Source organism: Epinephelus lanceolatus, chromosome 17 (genome assembly GCF_041903045.1).
Source record: "Epinephelus lanceolatus isolate andai-2023 chromosome 17, ASM4190304v1, whole genome shotgun sequence".
Lineage (NCBI taxonomy): Eukaryota > Metazoa > Chordata > Actinopteri > Perciformes > Serranidae > Epinephelus > Epinephelus lanceolatus.
The window spans coordinates 33854366-33870306 of record NC_135750.1 but is presented as its reverse complement, the minus strand read 5'-3'; the positions used below and the strand labels follow the sequence as shown (position 1 = coordinate 33870306).

Here is a 15941-nt window from a genome sequence, read left to right as displayed (position 1 = left end):
TTGATTGATTACATACTATTTGTAGAATTGGCTGATACCAACTTTTATTAAAAAAAAAACCTCTCTCATTGTTTTTAAAGATCATAACCTGAACTGATTCAGATAGGGAACTAATCCACTTACACCAAGGCTGGACTATAAACTAGGCAAAGTGGGCAACTGCCTCAGGACCCCAGACAATCAGAACAATGTGGCAATTAGTTTGTGGTAACATTATTAATTGTAAATATGTTTGTTAATACTGTAATCACCATTGAAGTGCATTATAAACTGAAAAGAGAACTGGATACAGCATTAGACGTGGGGCGCCTTTCATTCCTATGAAAACTGTACAGTGGTGCATGTAGCCAAAAAAAGTTTGACTTCCCAGTTAAAAATTACCAGGATCTCCTGGATTGCTGTGAACAAGCACACAAGAGTCTTCTGCCAACTGCGAAGCTAACTCTCGGTTTAGCCCTTTGCTAACTTGAATGGGGATAAAAGGATTTAATTTTGCTGCCCTTCTATATCTTCAAAAAAAATTCAAACCAAATGGATCACATCTCAATGGTGAAACAAGTAATTTCCCAGAGATTGTGATGCTTAAAAAATGTATCCATTGATTTACAGGTGTCTCTTTCCCAGTTAAGTCTGTGAGAAAAGGTCTTTTTGGGCCAAATGGCATCACATAGAATGGAAGTTGCAGTTACACAGTTTGGCCACTATGTCAAATTGGCGTCAAAGTCTGTTGCACTTCCTGGGGGCCTGGGTGACAAGTGTAGAACACCTGAACTTGAGGCTCCCATCCTAGAGTGTAACCCGCAAAAAGCTGTGCAACATGTAACAATATGTATATATATAAATTCACAGGAAGAGGCATGGGTAAAAATGAACTTCGTGCAGGCAGGCAGCGGGTGATTACAAAAAAATATATTTTTAAATTTTCAGAATAAAAGAAAAGATGTGCAGTACATGTGTAATATTTTGACATCTAAATCATTATTATCAAGCTGCAGTTCCTTTTATTTTGAAAGTCAGTGACACAAGTTGAACCTTTGATGCGGCTGTCACATTCGTCAGCGACATGGAGAAAAAAGTGAAACTTTGCAGCATGAAGATGAGGTGGCAGACTACACCATATCAAGTTCAAGGCACTCATGGGGGATCATTTTGAGGTTTTATGGTGGTGGAAGAAGCGTGCTAAAATATTTCCTAACCTAGCAGTGATTGCACGGAATGTTATCGCCATCACCACTTTGAGCGCAGCCTGTGAAAGAGACGTCTCTTCTGCTTGATTTGTAATTAAAGAACATAGAACCCAGCTTAATGTGAGTAACTGCAGCCTATGTATGTTTAATCACGGGTGTGGGTCAGGTCATGGGACTTTTATTAATGGGTGCAGGCGGGTGCAGCTTCAACTTAGACATAAAGACTGGTAACGGGTCAGTTCTGGTACTGAGCTTTATGGATATGAGCAGGTGCGGGTTTTCAAAAATGGACCTGTGCAGGACTCTTCCTCATTCTTTACAGCGGCCTTTATTATATATGTTTATATTTTGTTCACCAGGTGCAAAAATAAGGGTGCCAATAGGGGCCCAGAGCACAATGCTGCCCAGGGAACCTCACGGTGAATAAATCCAGTCCTGACATCCACCAGAGTATAAACAATAACTATTTCAGTGTCATCTTTTAAATTACGAAGGTCTCAGAGGCTTTCCCATATAAAAAATATAATTCTGAAAAGGGACAAACAAGCTTTATATTACAGCCCACATACTTTGGGTTGTACTTACAGTTAATAAGGAAGCTTTCTCTCACATTTTCAATGCTTTGTTCTGATAGTAATGCCCTGTCACTAAAAGGTAGGCCTAATAGCCAGTTGTCCAACCTTAGTAAGGACTGTTTAAGTGTGAAAATATACAGCATGTATTTGTCTCCTTGATTGTTTGGCTCGGTTACATTTCTTATTTTTACCCCTATTCCTCATTTTTGAGCACCCTTTTGCCCCATGGAGCAGTTACAAGGAGTAGTGGTTGAAATCTTCCCCTATGAACTGGCACAACCCTTCAATATCCTGGGTTTCGAATGGCATCTCTGTAAACACCCTCAGTGAGTTTGTTGCCAGACATTTTGAGAATGCCATTTTCAGCTGTGGTTATTTCTCATCCATGAGCTGCATTATCATTTTATGGTTGTCAGCAGCAAATTGAATAAATATAAGAGAGAATGCCTGAAAATACTGGTGAATCAGTTTGTAGTATGAAGGGTAGACTGTAAACAATTATTTTTGTAGTAAGGCTAGCTACACGACATTCTGGCCACTTAGCATAACGTTAGTGACTTAACTAATTGTAATGTTGGATGAACCCCTTTGTGACATACATACAATGTCAAATAAACAGTTGTTTACATTACTGGTGTCTTGATAATTATAACACGGTTTCGAGTGTGCCTCTGAAAAACCTTTTGGAGCGCTGTGTAGTCCCAAAATTTTATCCTACCTCTCTATCTATTGCAGCTTTGACTTTGACTTTTTTTATCCATAAACAAGTCCCCTAACCTTTTGAAAGTGCAATATGAAATCAGTGTAGTTTCCCTTTAACTAGGTGGACAAATAATATTCCATATCAGATATTTCACAAGTATCTGAAATCTGAAGCATGATATCAGGCTTCAAGAAGCCATATCATTTAAACCACACCTGGATAGGGACCAACAGGCATTCAGCCAGTATTATAAAGATAAATAAGTGAGAGCGACATGTGAGCAGAAAATTAAACAACATAGGTAAACATGAGAGGAACATGAGACTGACAGTAAGATAGCGAGTACAGCTATGATAGATGGACTGTAAAATTAACAAATCAGAGATGTGAGAGGATCACACCACACAAAGCCTGGTGTTTTGTTTCCTGTAACTTGTTCTATTTGTTTTCACCTCTATAATAAGTGTTAACAGAGTTCTCTTGGAGGAGAGCTGAGAATCACATTTTCTGCTGTCTGCCTGTGTTTGTTATTTGCTGCTACTTTGTTTCGAATGCTCTCACATGACCAAATGAACTGAGCCAAACAAGTAAATACTCCAGAGTTCAACTAAACCACTACACACCCACTTGGTGTGAATGCACCCTGAGTTTATGGGCCAAGTGAGGATTAATGCAGTCAGTGAGTTTTTTTATGCTGCTTTGACATATTTGTTGAAATAAAACTACAAGTTAGACGATAAGGAAAAACATGTATGCTTGCATCAGCAGTTCGCTAAGAGAGACAAAATAAATGCATTTTAGATAGTTGTCAAAATAAAATAAAAGCACGACCAGCAAAAATAAAAGCATGTTTGGTAGTTCCAAGAGTTCTTAAGATAAGCAAAACCAATTTTTTTATTCTGATTATGTTTGATAAATGATATGAAAATAAAATGGAAATGGAATGGAAAAGAGGTCATTTACTGAAAGTGTTAGCTGGGAAATCTTAATATATGAGAAGAATAAGCATGTTAAGTTATATGGAGGATGAAGATGCATGATAAATAGACACATAATAAAAGTGTTTTTCATTTTTTATCTGATATAAGACTTTCTGTATTTTGTTGCAATAGTTTTCATTTGAGGATAATCCCATTCACCTGAAAGTTAGAATGACTATAAAGGTGAAGCCCCAGATGACCGGAGATCATCTAGGGACAGGATCCCTCCAGCTGCTATTCAGCGATCTGCAACTTAAAACCAGTGTGGACTGGGGGTATAAAGTGGGGGGTGGGGGGAATGGGCCCCTTTCCTACTTCCTACTCCCCTACTTCCGGTGCCCTTGCTTGAACCACATCCATCTTGGAACTTAAGTTTCATGTCTGCATCTTGCATGGTTGTGATGCTATTGCATAGACAAAAGGTGGCCACTGACAGACAGACAATGGACATTTAAACACCTACCAAAGTTCTCTGGTTTCTGTGGTAGTTCCCACTACAATAGGTGTCTCCAGGACCACATTTTGCCATTTTGAGACTCGTATGGTGAAAAAACATACCAGCCTCACTTTCACAGCTGGTAACATTAAAATAACTGTCTGTATGGCTGCAAAGCATATAGTAAGTCCATGCTTCTTAGCTGTAACGTGTGAAGCTTACTTCAGAGTATCAAAAGGTCCATCTAGTGGCTGATGTGCAGAAGTGCAGCATATGGCTGCAACCCCAGGAAGGAACATTTCTTCATTTGAGACCCTTCATATTGAACCAGAAAAAAGAAACTTCGCCAACACTCCACTAAGTCAGTGTGTGTTGCAAAAAAACAAGTAATCCTACTTATCCAAACAACTACTGACCTTATTGTCTGTCACATAAAACATCTAGTGTAGTGTATTAATCACATTTAAATTAATACAAAACCATGTCTTGTAAACTGTCCATGACATTGACCTTGTATGTACTTGCAAATTGAGATGTCACACTAATATAACTATAAACATGTATTGTATGAATAACTTCATGCATATAAATCATTTGTATTTATGTGTGCATGCCTGGCTGCCTCTTACTCTGTCTGGCTGTTCCTAAACTGTGTTTTCATGATTGGAGTCCTCTCTCTAGCAACGTCTTCTAGGGTCCATGAGTTGTTACTGAAGTTTAACTCTTCACAGCACCTTGTGTGTTTTCAATAAATTTAGCTCAGTTCACTCAAAAAAGAGTTTGACTCTGCAGAGATAGAGGTATTTATTAATATAGTGCTGTGTTACTGTGTTGGTCTGTTCGTGACTGCTCTAAAGCTCTAGCTGTAGCAGTCTCAGAGATCCTGTAGTACACAGAGGATTCAGAACAGACCTTGGTGCCATTGATGGCATTGTCCCAGTGCTCTCCTCTCTCTGGGGTGCATCCCTCGTCCTTTATTGGCAAAGGAAACATAGAGGCGTTTGGAGCCAGTGTAGAAGTTATTTAAAAAATCCATGAGCCACAAGGCAGTGGAGTAGTCAGGAAGTGTCACTAGGGCTCCTTTCTGCTCCACCTGTAGGGTCATAATACTGTTAAATGACATGAAGGCTGCAGAAACAGCATGTTAAACTTTTAGGTGACTTTATCAAAGTATTTAAAGTCTTGAAGAAATGAACAGATAAGCGTACAATGCTTTGATTCAGGTAAAAATATAAAAATCACTTCAATTATTATTAGAGGTATTGAGATAGAATGCACTGATGTTGTGACTGTGAAGGGACAATGTCATTTTCCACTTGATTTTAAAGGTACTGTGTGTAATGTTTTATGTGTATTAATCTTTTTTTTATTGCTAGCTAGCTAGCTGTTAAGCTACGCTGTATTGCTCTGCTGTTGGTTGCTTTGTAATTTCATAATTTGCAAATGGTAAGCTAGTAAGTATCATGTATCATGGAGCCAATGGTCCATATGAAATACAGGAACTTACAGATGGTAATGTTATTCTTAATATGATTGTAAAATATTTTCAAGTATTCTATCAAAAGGATTCACGTCAATCACTGTTGTGCATGTGCTCCATGGCTATGGAGGATGCTGACTGCAGTTCACTTAACGGCCTTAGAGAGGTGCTACTAAAAACAAGGATTTGCTCAAAGTTACATACAGAGCCTTTAAAAATGAGTACCTTCACATTGGTCGTGCACGGAGGGAGGAGGCTGAGCACCTCTTGCCTTTGACGGAAATGTATGGGCAAGTTCTGAATATGAAGACACACATCCTAACAAAAGGAAACCAGAAGTTTTACTTAAATTAGTCAAGGCGTCTAGAATTAATCACAAAGCTGAAAAAATAAAAGAAACATCAAGTACAAATGCCTCATTACCTGGTCGTAAACTGGTGGATTGCCCAGCAGACTGGGTATCCTCTGTTGTGTCATGTTACTAAACCTGTCCTGTTGGACACAGGGTGGTCTGTCACTGGCTCTCTCCGATCTTTCATTCTTGTGGGCCTCTCTGTGGTGTAACAGACTCACAATGAATCCTTCGGCCCCTTGCAGTTTCATTACGGCCATGGCAGCATCATGAGCATTAGAATAAGTCACCCTGCCCCACACGAGTCCATCTTTCACTGTTTTCTGAGTTATTAGAGAAAAAAATATATATATATGTATATAGTGTTACTATGAGAACAGTGAAGACTGTGAAAAGTGAAAATTGTGTTTCCAAAGTCAGTTTGTAAATCAGTCTGTAATAAAGTTACCTGAGCACTAATGACACATCCAAAAGGCAAGAACATGTTGAGCAGATCCTCTGCAGTAGGACTGAATTCTGTGCCAGGACTTGGAAAGATTTTAATCGTCTGTCAGGGCAAAACATTTGTTTAAAACTAACATCTGGAAGTGGTTAAAACTGTATTCATTTCATCAGAGCAGTGGGTACACATTTGCATCAATCCATCCCTACCTTAAGATCACTTGTGTCACAAAAGCTCTTCTTAGGCTGCTCCTGTCGTTGATGTTCAGCAGTTTCTGGGTTTAAATAGCTGGTGGTGTCCATCCTGTATGTAGAGCTGTACATCAAAATCTCAGAAGAAAAACCAGGTGGTACAGTTTTAAAGCAAGGCAACAATGTTAACATGACATTGCCATGGAGACCATTAACATTCTAGTGTAGAGTGTAGTTTTCAAATGAAAATTATGGTCAAAGGGATACAAAAGTGAGGTGAAATGTGGTTACATTTGTGACATATCATCAAGTTAACTAATTAAATGTGATTTAATGCTATGCTATGATCACAGCGAAAAAAAGAATAGACAGCTTTACCATTTAAAAAAAAACATCCATCCATCCATTTTCTAACTGCTTCATCCTCTTGAGGGTCGCAGGGGGGCTGGAGCCTATCCCAGCTGACCTTGGGCGAGAGGCAGTGTACACCCTGGACAGGTCGCCAGACTATCGCAGGGCTGACACATAGAGACAGACAACCATTCACACTCACATTCACACCTACGGACAATTTAGAGTTATCAATTAACCTAATCCCCAATCTGCATGTCTTTGGACTGTGAGAGGAAGCTGGAGTGCCGGGAGAGAACCCATGCTGACACGGGGAGAACATGCAAACTCCACACCCTACACCTGGGATCAAACCAGGAACCCTCTTGCTGTGAGGCGACAGTGCTAACCACCACACCACCGTGCCGCCCCCATTTCAAAAATAAATATTTTTATGTTCTAACAAGAATAAATGTATTTAAGAAGATTTGAACTTAAAATAGCAAGCATGCACACACTTCCTGAGACATGTAGCATTGTACATTTAAGGTGTGTTTGGAAATACTTACTGCGAATGCTGGGGTGCACTCTGGCACAAACTGGACCATTCATAAATCTGGAGTGAGACACGCTCCACCCACCTAAACACCGTTGCAGATCAGGCACCCCCCCCCCCCCCCCCCCCCATGGCAGCGGCATCTATGGGACGTGCTGTTACCCCACCTCACAACCCACAGGACCCAAAAGATCTGAAGCCAACGCGTTGGTGCCAGACACTATAGGACACCCCCCAGAGGGCTTGTGTTCATGCCTTTACAGGTCAGAGCAAAGTCTGACAAGTGCCATTGCCATAAGGAGGTTTACTTGGTCTGCAACAGTGTTCCGGTGGATGGGGCGCATCAGGTAGCATTTACATGAATGACAGGACCCAAGGTTTCCCAATGGAACATTGCACTGTAACAAGATGATCAATGTTATTCGTGGTTTTAATGTTTTGGCTTATCGGGGTATAGAGGGCATAAGGGTGTGCATGTGTGTAGAGGGGAAGCAATGGGTGCCCAATGGCATTTTTTGCCATTTGGGCCCCCACACTGGTTCATCCAGCTATGATACACCCCCAAAGGTTTATAATATCTACACTCTGATGGTGTAACACTACTGATTTATGCTGACTTTTAAAAACTAAATTCTGGCTCCAAGACTTGCTGAGGTATTTGAGATTTTATTTTAAATTATTCATGTAAGAATATTGATCAGACTTGTGCTGCAGGTCATTTCTGAACTTGAGCACTGATTTTACTTTTTTACTGGAAACATACAGGTCACTTTAAATGGAGGCGGTGGGGGTCAAATTGACAAACAGTTATTCAGAGTCATTCAAAGTGAACTCTGGTATTGTGAGGAAGCCCCAAATGCAACTGTTTGGTTTTGGTTTCTTTTTATAGTTGTCATGGCTGATTAAAGACCTGAAGCTCACATCTACATTTTAGAGACAGTTCAATGACAGAAATATTTCAATGTGACTACTTCTATAACTTCCCATAAATAACTGTACACTTTGGATGCAATTCTTAGACAACACTGAACATGACTGAGACCTGAGAGTTCTTCTTGTTTAGCTTGTTGTTTTTATTGTTAATTGACAATAATAGAGGAGATCGAGCAAAACATTGTCACACTTACAGCTGGACACTTTTTTGATTCAATCCAAGAAACGCTATGAAATAGAGGTATAATTCTGTATAGGAATACTGGACATCTAGCATAGATTCTAACTTTATGACAAATATTGCTACTGTTATGTGTCTTATTCGTACATTTCAAATGGTCACTCATTCAAAGTGGATTGGGAACAGGCCAAAGGGTTAATGTCCTGCCTGTAAACTGCCCAGTCATTGTTGCTCTGCTCTGCACTCCCTAAAGGATCCAAACCAGCTGTGCAGCAAGGTGTGCTCAAGCATTATTTAATGATATGGCATATATCTACTGTAAATACACTAATGGACATGTACTTACTGCACTGAGGAATGGACTTAAAGTAAAAGACAAACTACAAGAGCAAAGCCTGCTGGTGAGTGTGAGCTCTGCCAGGAAACAGAAGAAATTTTGGCATGTCTTAGTAGAAAAGACAAAGGTGTAAATAATAAAATTAACAATGGCTTCGGTTTCAGGATCAGAGCCATAGTTAAAGTCCTGATGGTCCTGATAAAGGCCCCGAGCTAAAAGCAATAGACTATTTTCACAGCAGACATTTTGACATGTGTAGGGTGGGCAAATATAAGCATTATGCTTCAGCCTATAGCTTTTCAGTCATTACCATCATATATTAATTAGCATTTTTCGTGTGTTACCTAGAATGTTTATATTTATGATTATTATTGTTGTTGGTGTGAAAATCTGTGTATGTTCCTTTGTTGTATGTGATGATGATGACTGAATAAAACATACAAAACAAACAAACATGTCATAGTAGGAAAAGCACAGGTGTTAATAACATTGTACATTGCATTCTACTTAGAGGAGGCTCTGGTATTGTCAATGCTGCCTCACTGGAATAGCTTACTGGGAAACCATTGTTTATGTTATTAATTTTACCTGTGCTTTTCCTAATATGACTCATCAACATGTCTGCTGTGGAAAAGGGCCATTGGTCTGACAATAAAGTTGCTCTTTATACTAGATTGCTACAGTTTTTACCTCTTCAACTGTAACGAGTCACAACACCTGTTGTGAAAAAGGCCTGTGCTATCTATAATATCCATATTAATCAATGACTTAATATCTGTAATAAAACACAAACATAAACAGAATTACCCTTTGCTATCCCAGACCTGACAAATCAAAACACCTTCAAGAAGCCACACCTTCACAGTCAGCAGAGACATGATTTCATACAATTCCAAGATAAGACAAGGTGCTCCTATCTGCAACACTGTAATCATTGTACAAGAGCAAACACTGGCTGTAGTCTCATAATCATATTGGGAGTGTACCTTAATCATCTGTCTCACTCATAATCTCATATTTTAAGTTGCTGACTGCCTGAAAAGCACAATCCTCTACATACAGTGTGATCTATTGAGGCACAGCTTGACGCATAGCAGACAAGATTTTTTTAGGCATTAAATGCAACTGATCTGGGTTGTTGGAATATGAGTAAGTAGCTCCAAAGTTTATGGGTAAGATGTATTTCACACCACCCTAAAAACATCATCGATCTGTATTGCTATGTCGACAAGATTCAGTTTGATCATTATAATTTTGATCAGATAAACAGCCTCAAGGTTTGTGGATAAAATTGGTGAATGATGCTCACTTGGTTTGACTAATGTGTGTGAACTGTAAATCTGTAAAAGTACAGTTTTCTGGGAAATGTGTTATCCTTAGTAACATAAAGTCACATATCTCATATCTTAGCTTGAGGAAAACTTCAGAAGACCCAGATTGGGAAAAGAGGACACATGTGATACCAGTTTTTTTAGTGATGACCAGGTTTTTAATTTTATTGTTTGTTTTGTATGAAACACTCATTTATAACACATATTCTCAAAAGAGTTTGTCTTGATTTCACTTTGCTCTGACTTCACATGTAATGTATTATCTTTTAGTGTAGCTTTTCAGTGACTGTTTCAGTGAACATGTGTTTGTTTCCCCAGCAGAGAGCGCTCCAGGATCACATGTCAAATGCAGTAATTTTAACACTCAGCTGCAGAAGATGGCGCTGTTATTTGTTTATATAATGTCCTGAATGAAACATGGACTGGAGTAACAGGCTAATAAAAGGCAGCAGGGTATTCTTATCTGTGTAAACAGATATTATTTCCTGCACCAAGAATAAGCACATGAAGTGATTCCACACTTTCACACAGTCCTGCAGACCTAAAACATAATTGACATGTTGACTTTTGCAATCACATCATTATTTTGTGAAACCTCTGTGTTGTGCACCAGTTTTCATTTATCTTTTAACTACTTGAGGCTCATATGCCAAAGCTGAACATCCAGGCACTGGGTCAGCAGCAGCATGAGCCAGCACAACAAATTACAAGTTTTGTTTTTTTTTAAGTTGATTGCCACATGGAGGTCAGCCCCCTACTGTGGTGCAATGATAATATATGTAAATGGACTACCAAGCCCAGACCAGACAGAACAAGATTTAACCAGCCTACGCCTGGCTGAGGTTGCTTACCTCCAAACTTCACACGTGTGTAACAATAAATTCCAGCACTGCACTATGAGAGAAGCTCAGCTCTGCTGACAGTGAGGGCCTGAAGGCAGTTGACTTGGTGACTCTCAGAATGAAACTGTGGATTTTCATAGTATTACATCAATTGTTACTGATGTAAACTTAAAAAGTGTGGCCTAGTTTGAGATAAAAGCATTAATGAACACTCCTCTGAGAACATAGCTTATGTTTTCTTCCTTATGAAAATCACTTTTTGTCAGTGGTTGGAGTTCAAACACCATTTAAATCACTGTGACTTCACTACCAGTGATGGTTACATTCTCTGCAGTGAATGCTTATGTTTAAGAGACCAAATAAACACACATATTTGCATGTTTATATTTATTTGCACTCATAATATATGGTTTGTGAATTTAATACTAAATGAATGCGTATTCAGAAAATATTCATATGGTGGATTAGATAAAAAGCAAAATAGAAGACATGCTACTTTGTTTGCATATCTGATATCATGATCGAGAACACAGGTGTGGACAACTAGGAGCATGCAATACATGTAAATAACAAACCACAAGTTTAAGCAGCAAATAATCACAGGACGGAGAGTGTTATACAGACCTATATAAACAGACCTATATAAACTTATTTCACATACTAGGTTGAACTTCAGACACTAAATTCTCCAAGACTGTTGTCGTCCTGAAAAGTGGGCTGACCTGTTTGTGTCCAGAAATATGTTTTTTTTTCTTCTTCTGCTAGAATCGAGGTTTCTAGGAATGTGACAGCGTGGAGAGCAAACCAAACGGCATTCGTGAATCAACACATAGATAATAAGCTTTGAAATCTTGTTTGTTAATAACAAAGGCTCGGATATAGGCCAACTGTCTGGAGTGTGAGACTGATCCAAGGACACTGACACACCAACAGTGCATAGATACAATAGGTAAGACAACAGATAACTTGCATTTGAGATGGGAAATTGTACACATTTTAACTTTTCTTAAGCAAGATCTGAAGTTACACTTTATTTGAAGGATATTGTGAGGCATGATAGCCTGCACCTTCCTGCATTACAGAGAGAAATCCACTTGTCATGCATTGTGACATGCACTGTGGGCATAATAGTTTTTATAATGCACTAATTGCAATGACCAACTCTGAAACAACAAAAATCAGAAACTTGCAATTACATATTTACATCAGCTGATACATTTAAAACATGAGGACAAAATGACATTTGTTTTCCAGTCCAAACCCAACCTGCACTTCAGAAACAGAACTGACATAAGCACAAACAGTAATTCAGCTACTTCAATTAACATAAATGATTTGAACATGTTTCGAAGGATCGCCGAGACATAAAAAAATGAGTGGCAGACAGTGTTGCTGGGTAAAGACTCTAACGCCCTTCGAAAAATCCTCCCTGAATGACTTTACAGGGTTGTGTACTGTCTCCACTACACACCAAATCCAGTATTTTTCCATCAAGTAGCGCGCTGGACCACGTGACCACAAAGGAGAAAAAAAACGCTGTCATGTTTGCATCCTCAATTGACAGCGGTGCACGCTGTATATGGCTCTCAATTAGCGAAATAAAGCCAGCTCTCATACATTACTTGTCTCTGCAGGTACTGGCACTATTTATTTAACAAGTCCACCGATCACTTTGGTACTGTTGCCCGTTCGGGGAACAAATTCTCCTCCAGGTCGTTTTTCTAACCCCGTGCGTTCATGATCATGTAACCACTCCCACTCGTGGCTGGTGGAAAATTACCAGCTTACAAGCAACAGGCAAATGAATGGTAGTTGCGGTTTATCACATCATTCAACCTGATAGTGTACCTGCATGAGGCAGCCACTGTCCTTTCAGAGTATATTGCGTTTTAAAGTAGTAGAGCGTTCACAGAGAGTCTAAGTGGATAAAATCATTAAAATGGCATTACTTATACGCCTCGTATTAGACGCACATACAGTAATGCTATGTAGCATTTACATGAATCCAGGTAATGTATAACTCGACCCTCAGGAGTAGCAATAAACAGTAGTCGCTTACTTATTCGCTATTCTGATAAGCGGAGTCATGTACAAGTCCATTCTGCATGGGAGTCTGCCCTCTTTTTCTCTCCGGGCGGAGTAGTCGCGTGGGCGCTTGAGCGAATTGAAATAAACTGACAGGTCAGTTGTCCAATAGGACACCAACTAGGAAGTCTCCGGCAAAGCTGGAGCCAATCACAGCGCGGTGTGGGCGTAACCCCAGTCCAAACTTTACGCGGCGCCATCGGCTGAAAACTAAACCGAGATGGAATCTCCCAGTCTGAACCGGTTTCAACCGGTTGCGAGTTAGTTGCTTGAGAGAGGAGAGGAGGCGCAGGCACACAACCTCTACACCGCCCCGCTGGAAAATTATTAGAGTAACGAATTAATTAGTGAATCAAGGTTTACTTTGTTTCGTAAAATGTATCGGAGTGACATATTGCAGGGTTTGCCGTGATAGTAGTTTTGGAAATCCACATCAGTGGTTCTTACCAGCCAGACATCACTCACTGCTGGAACTGGAGATAGTCAACGCTGCAGAAATAGGAAATCTTTCCAATCAACAGTGATACTGAAGTACACACTATATCTTGTAACTTCTTTGGCAAACGCCACTCTTTTCAGTCAGAGCCTTGGACTTTAGGTAGGTAACTGGGGTGAAGTGCAAACCTGCCATGCCGTGATTAACGTTTCTTGACTTTATCTGTAACGTAACAAAGAATAAAATGCATTGTGGTGTTGGTGTTTAGTCGTGTTATCTTATAGCTTGTCATATTGCTGCTGAAAAGACAACGCTAATTCAGAATTCAGTGGCATCAGTGGGATAACCGAGTAGCCATCGACTGCCCGCTAGCTAGCATTTACCACTTTATAAGGATTAACGTAGCTAACGTCGGGTGCAAGAGAACGTGCTGTAACTTAACGTTAACCTAACTAAATACATAACTAACCGATGATGCATCTTGTAACGTTACGTGCGATACTGCAGATGAATAAGTTACTAAACGCTGTATGATTAAATCCGTGCCTCTCCCACTACAGCAGCATCACCCGTGTCTGTGATGTGAGCGGATGTCAAGTTGATGTTGCTAGGTACTTAGCGGCGGGTAATGTTAACTTTATCTCTGCGTAATGTAAAGCGTCTGTAAACGTCACTATTGGACCAACCCGTCGCCAGTCTTCATGGAGTGTAGCCGCAACACAAAGCGTCAACTTCCCCAAACAGTGATATGATACAGTGAGTAAAATTAAATGTATGGGAGCCCTCCGTCCCTGGTATCCTTGGTGGGAGTGGTTGTAGTCAGCACTGAAGGACCACATGTGAACTGTTTGTGCGACACACTGCTAACGGCTAACTAATGTTAGCATTTTGTGTGAAGTACGCCAGTGCCGCGTGCACGCTGTTTACGTTAGCTACGTTGTGGGCAATGCCAGTAACTGTCAACAAAGTTGTAAGTTGCATTCATTATTTTTATCACGACTGCCTGCTACTTGTGTTGAGGTCGGTGTTTGGAGGAGTGAACTCCGTCACTTACAGATGTAAACAACGTGACGTCGCCCAGTATATCCGGCACGTGGCTCGGTTAACCTTCTTAATATGGTCGTAGAGAAGTGCTTGATTAGTAGAACAGAGTAGGCGGACTGAACAGGAATTGGCTGCTCATATTTTAGTTTGAAACTGCTGTCTGTTAAAATCAACAAAGAAATGTCATTGACTTTAGTTTTAAGAATAGTGAACTCAATCATATGAACTCATTTTTGGCAAGTTAGTATGTTGCCAGTTTGGTAAAAGCCCTCCTGTCACTAAGTAAATTAAGGTTTCTCAAGGTTTTTCATTCCTACAGTAACAGTCTAGTTAGCTTATTTGTCTTTGCTGCCTGAGTCCCTTCTTACAAGTCCCCACTCCTGGGGTGGACCAGAGCACTGTTTCCAACAATTTTTTTTCTCAAATTCCAGGTTTCTAAACTCAGTCCAACAAAAGAACCAACAAAGCTTTCCTTTACTTTCCTTTGCATACTCTTTGAACGGTGACAGACTTGTGACACCATGAGCTTAAGTTCTTAATATGACAGGTCACTGGTGAGGGGATGTTTGTGTAGTGGTCAGCTGTTTGGAATTGTTTCTAAACACACAGTTCACATGACTTTGCCTGTTGAATGTGTTTGGTGCACTCATGACCCCTCCCTCTGCTGTCCTTGTTGCAGAGCTCTATGCCAGCAATTATGACAATGTTAGCAGACCATGCAGCACAGCAGCTGCTGGACTTCAACCAGAAACTGGATATCAACCTGCTGGATAATGTGGTGAACTGTCTATATCATGGGGTGGGCCCACAGGTACGTTGTGGAGCATATACAAATGCTTTATAAGCCATCTGACACGTGTGTGTGTGTGTGTGTGTGTGTGTGTGTGTGTGTGTGTGTGTGTGTGTGTGAGTGAGTGAGGGAGTGAGTGGGGGGGGGGCATATAATTACACCTTGGAATAAAAGGATATGCATATAATGTTGATCAACTTTTTTGACAAGCAGTATTTTTCTATGCCACATGCTCTCTTTAACCCAAACCTGACCTAAAACACACCGCCAGTTCTTTCCTGTTCTGTTCACATGACGGTGACAACACAAGTCTATAAATTACTGTTGTCCTGTTTTCAAAAAATGCAGGTGCAAGTCTCCTAATGGCACCCCAGTGTTATACTTAAGTGTCATTCATATTTGTATTACAGCAAAGAATGGCACAAGAAGTGTTGACACACTTAAAAGAGCACCCAGATGCCTGGACGAGAGTGGACACCATCCTCGAGTTCTCCCAGAACATGAACACCAAAGTAAGCTAGCTCCAGTCCAGTAAACATTGGTGGAAAGACACTTACTTGTGCTTTGAGGAAGTGGATGCTATAACAAATACAAATAGTAAAATGAAAAACTAAACAAAACCTTACACTAAGCCACAGTGTTTTTTGACAACATGTTTTAAATGATATAGAATATAGTATTTGGTGCATCTTGTTATTGAGAGCATGTTATGGGTGCACATGGCCCCAGC

At 40.1% G+C, this 15941-nt stretch overlaps 1 protein-coding gene and 1 long non-coding RNA gene across 3 annotated transcripts in view; one reads left to right on the top strand and one right to left on the bottom strand.

Annotated features, from left to right (window-relative positions):
* Positions 1 to 4677: 4677 nt before the first annotated feature.
* LOC144458449 (uncharacterized) lies at positions 4678 to 6245 on the bottom strand. Its single transcript, XR_013487939.1, has 4 exons — positions 6162 to 6245; positions 5785 to 6036; positions 5587 to 5679; positions 4678 to 4974 (listed from the first exon to the last, which is right to left on the bottom strand). It is a non-coding gene; the product is annotated as an uncharacterized LOC144458449 (long non-coding RNA).
* Positions 6246 to 13199: 6954 nt separating this feature from the next.
* Positions 13200 to 15941, top strand: part of xpo1b (exportin 1 (CRM1 homolog, yeast) b) — a 30114-nt gene continuing 27372 nt past the window's right edge. Inside the window, exons 1-3 of one of the 2 annotated variants that reach the window (XM_033613293.2) lie at positions 13200 to 13539; positions 15101 to 15232; positions 15622 to 15723. In XM_033613293.2, the coding sequence (XP_033469184.1) occupies positions 15107 to 15232; positions 15622 to 15723 (228 nt within the window). In that variant the 5' untranslated portion in view covers positions 13200 to 13539; positions 15101 to 15106. Of the gene's footprint in view, positions 13540 to 14113; positions 14134 to 15100; positions 15233 to 15621; positions 15724 to 15941 lie in introns of those variants that run through there. The other variant, XM_033613294.2, reaches the window with a different exon arrangement.